Source organism: Entelurus aequoreus, linkage group LG19 (genome assembly GCF_033978785.1).
Source record: "Entelurus aequoreus isolate RoL-2023_Sb linkage group LG19, RoL_Eaeq_v1.1, whole genome shotgun sequence".
Taxonomy (NCBI): Eukaryota; Metazoa; Chordata; class Actinopteri; order Syngnathiformes; family Syngnathidae; genus Entelurus; species Entelurus aequoreus.
The window spans coordinates 44790047-44800743 of NC_084749.1; the positions used below are offsets into that span (position 1 = coordinate 44790047).

General features: G+C 37.6%; 1 protein-coding gene across 4 annotated transcripts in view; it reads left to right on the forward strand.

The window, feature by feature from the left end:
• The first annotated feature begins 1543 nt into the window (after positions 1-1543).
• The window catches only part of opa1 (OPA1 mitochondrial dynamin like GTPase), a 79104-nt gene continuing 69950 nt past the window's right edge, over positions 1544-10697 (forward strand). For 3 of the 4 annotated variants that reach the window (XM_062028546.1, XM_062028548.1, XM_062028549.1), the window contains exons 1-4: positions 1545-1748; positions 5492-5792; positions 8016-8112; positions 8288-8395. In XM_062028546.1, the coding sequence (XP_061884530.1) occupies positions 1720-1748; positions 5492-5792; positions 8016-8112; positions 8288-8395 (535 nt within the window). In that variant the 5' untranslated portion in view covers positions 1545-1719. Of the gene's footprint in view, positions 1749-5491; positions 5793-8015; positions 8113-8287; positions 8396-10697 lie in introns of all 4 variants that reach the window. The other variant, XM_062028547.1, reaches the window with a different exon arrangement.

The following is a 10697-nucleotide window of genomic DNA, read 5'->3' on the forward strand; positions in this document are numbered from 1 at the left end:
GGCCATGTAACACAGTGGTAAAAATGCCTTTTTTGCAATGTGTTGCTGCCATTAAATTCTAAGTTCATGATTATTTGCAAAGAACAACAAAGTTTCTCAGTGTGAACATGAAATATCTTGTCTTTGCAGTCTATTTAATTGAATATAAGTTGAAAAGGATTTGCAGATCATTGTATTCTCTTTTTATTTACGAATTATAGGCGCCACCCCGAGTGGGACAAGCGGTAGAAAATGAACGGATGGACGGACAATGTGCCAACTTCACTGGTTTTGGGTTTTGTACTACTACCACATGTTTTATATAATAATAAACATTAGAAAATATGTGGTAAATCGTCACCTCTAAAGGCTTAGTGGCCACATGCGTGGACAGCACCTTTTAGCTCTTATTTCCAAAATTGTGCACACTAATGAATTGGGGTCTTATGGCCCTTATGTGAACACTTATACTGCCATCTGGTGGTGTCAGAAGAGTATAACATACAATGGAATTTGGGGGAAAAAAGTGTAAAAATAAGAATTAGCATGTCACTAAACATGAAGTACACGTTTGTGTACTTATGGACTAAGTACATCATATCAAAAGATGATTCTTAGTTTTTATTCTAATTGGGGCCCAATAAGCCCAAATAGCAATGAGAAATAAAAAAAAACATGTAAACAAACAGCCTTAAGAGGTTAAGTGTACTAATTATTATTTGATCAAATTCATAATAATTAGGGATGTCTAATAATGGCTTTTTTGCCGATATTCCGATATTGTTCAACTCTTAATTACCGATACCGATATATGCAGTCGTGGAATTAACACATTATTATGCCTAATTTGGACAACCAGGTATGGTGAAGATAAGGTCCTTTTTTAAAAATAATAATAAAATAAAATAAGATAAATAAATTAAAAACATTTTCTTGAATAAAAAAGAAAGTAAAACAATATAAAAACAGTTACATAGAAACTAGTAATGAATGAAAATGAGTCAAATTAACTGTTAAAGGTTAGTACTATTAGTGGACCAGCATGTGTGCTTACGGACTGTATCCCTTGCAGACTGTATTGATTTATATTGATATATAATGTAGGAACCAGAATATTAATAAGAGAAAGAAACAACCCTTTTGTGTGAATGAGTGTGAATGGGGAGGGTTTTGTTTTTTTGGGTTGGTGTACTAACTGTAAGTGTATCTTGTGTTTTTTATGTTGATTTAATTTAAAAAATATATTTAAAAAAAAACAAAAAACGATACCGATAATTTCCGATATTACATTTTAAAGCATTTATCGGCAGGCCGATATTATCGGACATCTCTAATAATAGTCACCTATTTTTCGGTGTAAAATGTTCAGTTTGTGCATACATTATGTATTTTTATTTTTTTATTATTTTGTCTCATTACCTATTTCAATGATTCTTATAAAATGTAACTTATTGTACGTGATTGAAAAAGTACATTTAAACGGTCAGATGATGATTATTATTGATGTCTAGCAGTTAAAATATTTGTGTAAGAATTGGATTTAGTAAACGAGGACGGGAGGAACTTTTATGTCAGCATGTTTCCGTCAGTGCTCATTTGCAGGTAGCACCGCCTCACCGGAAGTGGGCTGTCACTCTCGCCTGTGTCCTTTAGCCAGCTTGTAGTGCATCTTGTGGGGATAAAGATGCTTAATGTGTGAATTTTAAAGGCATTTTCCAGGCCGCTGTAGACGACAGCACAATGTTGCGTGTTGGCACTAAAGTCAAATGGTAAGTTTGCTTTTTATTTCGAACCTGCCGTAGTAACATTAGCCAGTCTGTTAGCGTTAGCCGCGTTAGCTTAGCCGCCTGTCACTTTTTGAGAGGAGCCAAGTTAGCTTCTTTAAAAGTCTTGGTCGAAATCCAAAAATGTCAATGAAATACTCCTAAAATGTGTGGAATATGTTGTAAAGTTGGCCTCGTCTTGGTGACATTTGCGTTAGCTCCTCCATGTAGCAGCTAGCTAGCTGCTAAATCTTATTAGTAAACAAACATCACCTTCAATAACTTGTTAATACTTCTACTTTGTACACGGAGTCTAAATATAAGCACTCTTTGTTTGTAAACATTGTTAGTAAACAAACATTTCAACCTAATGGCAAAGACTACAACAACACTCCGAGGACAAACTGAAGTGAATGATATAATAAGTAAATATATATATATATATATATATATATATATATATATATATATATATATATATATATATATATATATATATATATATATATATATATATATGTATGTATATATATATATGTATATATATATATGTATGTATATATATATATGTATATATATATATGTATGTATATATATATATATATACATACACATACATATATATATATATATGTATGTATATATATATATATGTATGTATATATATATATATGTATATATATATATATATATATATATATATGTATATATATATATATATATATATATATATATATATGTATATATATATATATATATATATATATAAATATATATGTATGTATATATATATATATATATATATGTATGTATATATATATATATATGTATGTATATATATATATATATATATATATGTATGTATATATATATATGTATGTATATATATATATATATATATGTATGTATATATATATATATATATATACATACATACATACATACATGCATGTATGTATGTATGTATGTATGTATGTATGTATGTATGTATGTATGTATGTATGTATGTATGTATGTATGTATGTATGTATGTATGTATGTATGTATGTATGTATGTATGTATGTATGTATGTATGTATGTATGTATGTATGTATGTATATATATATATATATATCATCAATCAATCAATCAATGTTTATTTATATAGCCCTAAATCACTAGTGTCTCAAAGGGCTGTACAAGCCACACATATATATATATATATATATATATATATATATATATATATACATACATACATGTGTATATGTATACATATACATATACAGTGTGTATATATATATATATATATATACATACATGTATATATGTGTGTATATATGTGTACATATATATTTATATACAGTGGGGCAAAAAAGTATTTAGTCAGCCACCCATTGACAATCAATGGGTGGCTGACTAAATACTTTTTTGCCCCACTGTATATACTGTATATATATTAGGGGTGTAACGGTACACAAAAATTTCGGTTCGGTACGTACCCCGGTTTAGAGGTCACGGTTTGGTTCATTTTCGGTACAGTAAGAAAACATCCATCCATCCATCTTCTTCCACTTATCCGAGGTGGGGTCGCGGGGGCAGCAGCCTAAGCAGGGATGCCCAGACTTCCCTCTCCCCAGCCACTTGGTCCAGCTCCTCCTGGGGGATCCCAAAGCGTTCCCAGGCCAGCCGGGAGACATAGTCTTCCCAACGTGTCCTGGGTCTTCCCCGTGGCCTCCTACCGGTCGGACGTGCCCTAAACACCTCCTTAGGGAGGTGTTCGGGTGGCATCCTGAGCAGATGCCCGAACCACCTCATCTGGCTCCTCTCCATGTGGAGGAGCAGCGGCTTTACTTTGAGCTCCACCCGGATGACAGAGCTTCTCACCCTATCTCTAAGGGAGAGACCCGCCACCCGGCGGAGGAAACTCATTTGGGCCGCTTGTACCCGTGATCTTGTCCTTTGGGTCATAACCCAAAGCTCATGACCATAGGTGAGGATGGGAACGTAGATCTAGTGGTAAATTGAGAGCTTTGCCTTCCGGCTCAGCTCCTTCTTCACCACAACGGATCGATACAGCGTCCGCATTACTGAAGACGCCGCACCGATCCGCCTGTCGATCTCACCATCCACTCTTCCCTCACTTGTGAACAAGACTCCCAGGTACTTGAACTCCTCCCCAACCCGGAGAGATGGGTTGCAAAATCTTCCACCAAAAATATTTTTCTTAGTGTAATATTTGATGTGAAGTAATGGGAACCTTGGATAGGTCAATAATTCATAATAACATTGATTTTGATTCAATATTATGTTTTGAGCAATGACAGTTTGAAAGAAAAAAAAAACAGCTTTGTTTTATTAGTCAACATTGCAACTTTTTCTAAATTACATTTAACCTTTAAGCTTTTTTATTTCACTTTTGTTATGTTTTTGTTTATTTGAATAGTATTTTTAGAATGTGCCGTGGGCCTTTAAAACATTAGCTGTGGGCTGCAAATGGCCTCCGGGGCACACTTTTGACACCCCTGCTATAGATAATAAAATATTAAATGTGATAAATCTATGGATAAAAAGCAGAGCCTGGCGACGCATGCGCGTTTATCATAACTCTCTCTCTCTCTCTGTCTCTGCCCCTCCCTCACCAATGCTGCTGTTTGTTTTGTTTTTAACCCCTTCTTAACCCTGAACGTACATCGAAAATACACGCAACCCTAACTCAAAATGCCGGACATTTGAGGCATTTAAGAAACTCCGCCCTGACAGCTCCGCAAAAGAGGACATGTCCGGTGAAAAGAGGACGTGTGGTCAGTCTATCCTAGCCCGTTAGCTGCTAGCATGCCGTGTGTTGTGCCTCGGTGTGCATTGTTTACACAACGTGCGTTACGCTACTTAATATGTCCGTGTGGAAACTCGTTCGGTACACCTCCGTACCGAAACGGTTCAATACAAATACACGTACCGTTACGCCCCTAATATATATATATATATACTATATATAAAAATCAATACGAATTCAAATCGCGATTCTCACGTTGTGCGATTCAGAATCAATTCTCATTTTTTTAAAAACGATTTTTTGTAATGTATTTGAATTTTTTAAAATGTATTTATTTATTTATTTTTAATTGCTTGAATTTTTGACCACAAAATTGGTGCAGTTCAGCTAAATGTGTTGCTTTTCTGACATGGACTTGTTTCTTCAGCATTACCCACACGTCTTAAATCAGGACTTTGGGAAGGCCGTTCTAAAACCTTCATTCTAGCCTGATTTAGCCATTCTTTTACCACTTTTGAGGTGTGTTTGGGGTCATTGTCCTGTTGGAACACCCAACTGCGCCCAAGACCCAACCTCCGGGCTGACGATTTTAGCTTGTCCTGAAGAATTTGGAGGTAATCCTCCTTTTTCATTGTCCCATTTAAAGCAGCAGTTCCATTGGCAGCAAAACAGGCCCAGAGCATAATACTACCACCACCATGCTTGACGGTAGGAATGGTGTTCCTGGGATTAAAGGCCTCACCAAACATATTGCTGGGTATTGTGGCCAAACAGCTCCATTTTTGTTTCATCTGACCACAGAACTTCCCTCCAGAAGGTCTTACCTTTGTCCATGTGATGTCATTATGTTCTTTACAAGTGTATGTAAACATTGATGTACCTTGATGAGGTACTAGTACTGTACACCTTGATGAGGTACTAGTACTGTACACCTTAATGAGGTACTAGTACTGTAGTTTCATAGGAGATGTTTGAAGTCCTGCATTTTCTCAGCATGGCGTGCAGGATTGTGGTCCCCAGCAGGACGGGCCTCAGGTTCTGGGTCCCCCTTCAGAAGCTGCATCCGCTGTACCGGACCATCCACCACCGTTACCATGGCAACAGCAACTCTCAGCGACCTCCTCATCGTTGCTTCACCTCCCTGTCACGTTTGCCCGCGAGGCCCCCGAGGGCCCGGGGCCAGCATCATCAGCAGCAGCGTGACTTCTGGGTGGGCCGACTGGCTGCCAAGCTGCTGAAGCTGCGCTACATCGTGCTGGGCAGCGCCGTGGGAGGAGGCTACACCGCCAAGAAGGTGCGTGGCACACACCTCTGTCTGACCATAGGGCTGGGGCCAAAACATGTTTGTCAGCTGCAGCACTCGGCTGTAGTACACTCTTCCACCACTCGTGGCAGTAATGACAACATCAAACTAACAGAAGAAGTCTGGAGATGAAGTTAGAGAGAAGTTTCCTCAGCGCAAAGATTATGACTAAAGTGGTGAAGCTGTAATTTACTTTGCATTTAATGTATTCCTACAGAAATATTATTGTGTGAATGTTCCAAAGCATTCTCACACATGTAGTTTTATACACCAACATTCATTTATTTATTTATTTATTATTATTATTATCATTATTATTGTTATTGTGTGAATGCTCCAAAGCATTCACACATGGTTTTATACACCAACATTCATTAATTTATTTATTTATTTATTATTATTATTATTATTATTATTATTATTATTATTGTGTGAATGCTCCAAAGCATTCACACATGGTTTTGTACACCAACATTCATTTATTTATTTATTATTATTATTATTATCATTATTATTGTGTGAATGCTCCAAAGCATTCACACATGGTTTTATACACCAACATTAGTTTATGTATTATTATTATTATTATTATTATCATTATTATTATTGTGTGAATGCTCCAAAGCATTCACACATATGATTTTCTACACCAAAATGTATCTATTTATTATTATTATTTTTATTATTCAAACCGTTCCAACTTCAAACTGTTCAGCCTATTTGAGAATTGCGGGCTTTCCCTTGACAAATTCCCAGATTTCCCAGAATTCCCCATTTTTTGAATGAATAGGCCATTTTTCAAACTTCTACCATTTCCACATTTTTCAACCTATTCAAACCATTCCACCTTCCACACATTCCACTCATCCTGGACATTCAAACTATCATCCTTCCATGTTCCAAACAATTCCAGAAATTCCCAGAATTCCTGTTTTTTCAAACCCTTTTTTCACTCTTTTTTTATCGTTATCAGACTTTTTGACTATATCTCATTGCCATCTGTATCGGCCCATTAGCAGACTTTTTGACTATCTCTAATCGCTATTTGTATCAGTCCATTATCAAACTTTTAGACTACCTCTAATCTCTATCTGTATCGGCCCGTTATCACACTTTTTGACTATCTCCAATCGAAATCTGTATCAGCCCGTTATCAGACTTTTTGACCATCTCTAATTGCTATCTGTATCGGCCCATTAGCAGACTCTTTGACTATCTCTAATTGCTATCTGTATCGGCCCGTTATCAGACTTTTTGACTATCTCTCATCGCTATTTGGATCGGCCCATTATCAGACTTTTTGACTATCTCTAATCGCTATCTGTATCGGCCTGTTATCAGACTTTTTGACTATCTCTAATCGCTATCTGTATCGGCCTGTTATCAGACTTTTTGACCATCCCTAATCGCTATCTGCATCGGCCCGTTATCAGACTTTTTGACTACCTCTAATCACTATCTGTATCGGCCCATAATCAGACTTTTTGAATATCTCTAATCGCTCTCTGTATCTGCCCGTTATCAGACTTTTTGACTACCTCTAATCGCTGCCTGTATCGGCCAGTTATCAGATTTTTTTTTAACTATCTCTAATTGCTATCTGTATTGGCCCGTTATCAGACTTTTTGACTACCTCTAATCGCTATCTGTATCGGCCCGTTATCAGACTTTTTGACTGTCTCTAATCGCTATTTGTATCGGCCCGTTATCAGACTTTTTGACTATCTCCAATCACTATCTTTATTGGCCCGTTATCAGACTTTTTATATATCTCTAATCGCTGTCTGTATCGGCCCATTACCAGACTTTTTAACTATCTCTAGTCACTATCTGTATCGTTTCGTTATCAGACTTTTTGACCATCCCTAATCGCTATCTGTATCGGTCCGTTATCAGACTTTTTGGCTATCTCTAATCGCTATCTGTATCGGCCTGTTATCAGACTTTTTGACCATCCCTAATTGCTATCTGTATTGGCCCGTTATCAGACTTTTTGACTACCTCTAATCGCTATCTGTATCGTCCCGTTATCAGACTTTTTGACTATATCTAATCGCTGTCTGTATCGGTCCGTCATCAGACTTTTTGACTATCTCTAATCGCTATCTGAATAAAGCATCAATCCCCCAGAATTGTAATATGTAAGAAGACATCTTTTGGAGTATCACCATCCTGTCTTGGTGTCCACTAACTCTTCTTCCTGACTCCTTTCAGACCTACGACCAGTGGAAGGACCTCATGCCTGACTTCAGCCAGTACGACTGGATGCTTCCGGACTTCTTGTGGGAACTCAGTGAACAACTAGACCTGGGTGAGTCACTGGGGTGTGGGAACTCAGTGAACAACTAGTCCTGGGTGAGTCACTGGTGTGTGGGAAGTCAGCGAACAATCAGACCTGGGTGAGTCACTCGGGCTGCCGGTGTGGGAACGCTGTGAACGAACAGAACTTGGTGATTCGCTCCTTTCAACTTGCCGTTTGTCCACAGAGAAAGTGGTCAAAGCGCTACCAGAGATGGAGGAACTAGCCAAACTACTTCCTGACTTTGAGAAGATAGGAGAGAACTTCACTTTCCTCAAAAGCCTCCTGACCTCTGGTGAGTAAAAAAACCCGATATGATCAAATATTATTATCAAATACACCAATCCAATCTTTTCAGTAGTTACTTTGGAACCTTCATGATGGAACAAGTACTACTTTAATACTTAGTGAACTGACACTGTGTATAGCAACACACACAAACAAAAACAAATATATATATACACACACACACACATATACAGTTGCAAGAAAAAGTATGTGAACCCTTTGTGATGACTGTGATTTCTGCATACATTGTTGATGAAAAAGTGTTTTAAACTTCATCAAAGTCACAACAATGGACTAACACAGTCTGCTTAAACTAATACAGCACATAAAAATGAACCCGTAAACATTCTGGCGTGTCAGCTAGAGACCTACAGAAGTCTCTGGCACATGCTGACATTGTTGTTGACCAATCTACAATACGTAAAACATTGAACAAGAATGGAGTTCATGGTAGGACACCACGGAGGAAGCCACTGCTGTCCAAAAAAAAAAAATGGTTGCATGTTTGAAATTTGCAAAAGAGCACCTGGATGTTCCACAGCACTACTGGCAACATCTTCTGTGGACAGATGGAACCAAAATGGAGTTGTTTAGAAGGAACACAAAATATTTGTGGAGGAAAAATACACACCAACATCAAAACCTCTTCCCAAATGTGAAATATGGTGGAGGTGGCATCATGATTTGGGGTTGCTTTGCTGCCTCATGCCCTGGACGGATTGTTTCATCGATGGACAAATGAATTCCTAAGTTCCTCAAGACATTTTGCAGGAAAACTCAAGACCATCTGTCCGCCAACTGAAGGTCAACAGAGGATGGCTGATGCAACAGGACAAGAGTCATGACCTCAACCCCATTGAGATGCTGTGGCATGACCTCAAGAGAGAGATTCACACCAGACATTAGTGCTGGGCGATATGGAAAAAAATGTATACCATTTTTATATCAACGATATACCACGATATAGCAGTGTTTCCCACACATTCATTTATTTGTGGCGGCCCACCACGAAAGAATTACGTCCGCCACAAATACATTTAAAAAAAAAAAAAAAAATATTTTTTTGTTGTCCTGTCCAGCTTCTCAGGCAAATCATATAGTTGATGTAGATGCCCATAGAGGCTGTTCAGATTTACTTTACAAAAGAGAAGTGTAGGATACTTCTCTTGTTGCCTTATTTGTATTTGACCACTACTTTCTGTTTATTTGTTACTGACTGTGGCAGGACACCTCTGCCTCTGTTTCACTTTATGTTGCTGGTAAATAATATGGTTGTAGTAGTAGGCTAAAGTTAAATTATTTAGTATGCACTAATTAAAGGGGCAGAGCTTCAAGAGAAATTTGAGCTTTTATATTTTATAAGATATATTTTTTGTAAGAACCACAATTAATAAATATATTTCAGTGAATAACTTATTGTTCAAATCTGTATATAAATATGTACATAAAGTGTTGTAATTATATTGTAAAATGGATGGATGGATGGACATTTAGAACAAAACTGTTATTATTCATTAGTAAGTATACATTTTTTGAGCCTTTTTAGAGAAAATCATAGTAAATTATGCAAATTACTCGATGTCCTGGGGACCACGCCCACAGCCACGCCCATAGCCACGCCCCCACCACCACAGGTATCTTGGCAGTTTATGGGAAACACTGTATAGCTATGGTACGCTTTCAGTTCTATGGAAAAGTTAACAACATACATGACCACTTACCTTTTGTCTCACTTTATTTGCAAGTGAAATAAACAAATACATTTGGTATAGCAAACAACAATAGCAACAAAACACATTTTTCACAGCCACATGAACACTAACACTACACGAAGCCTGACAGGACAGTTTAATAATAAATACTGCATGCAAAGGTACACCCTTACGCTCTACTCAGAGGTATGTGAGAAAAACGACATAAGAAACATGGATAAACACAGCAATATTAACGTTAGCTGCCACACATACCTTGGGCTATCGCGGCTCTGGTGTGATCCTCTGGGGAAATAAGTAGTTTGCAGGCAGCGATAAATAAAGCCAGACTGACAAGCTACCCCCTCGTTTGGGTTGGAGTTCGTCCTGTGACTCCGTCTCTGCTGATTGAGGGGGTTCAATTTCTTTTTCCGCCAGCGCATCGCCTACCCGTCCCGTCTCCATGTTTACCGTACTTACAATGGTCCCCTCATGTGTGTAACCCAGGTAACTGGCAACGGCGGGAGACGCTGTACACAAAGAGGGCACGTAAAGCGGCGTCATGTCGCAAAATCGAAAGAGAAATGCGAGCAATGTCAACGCATCCTTTTCTTTGTG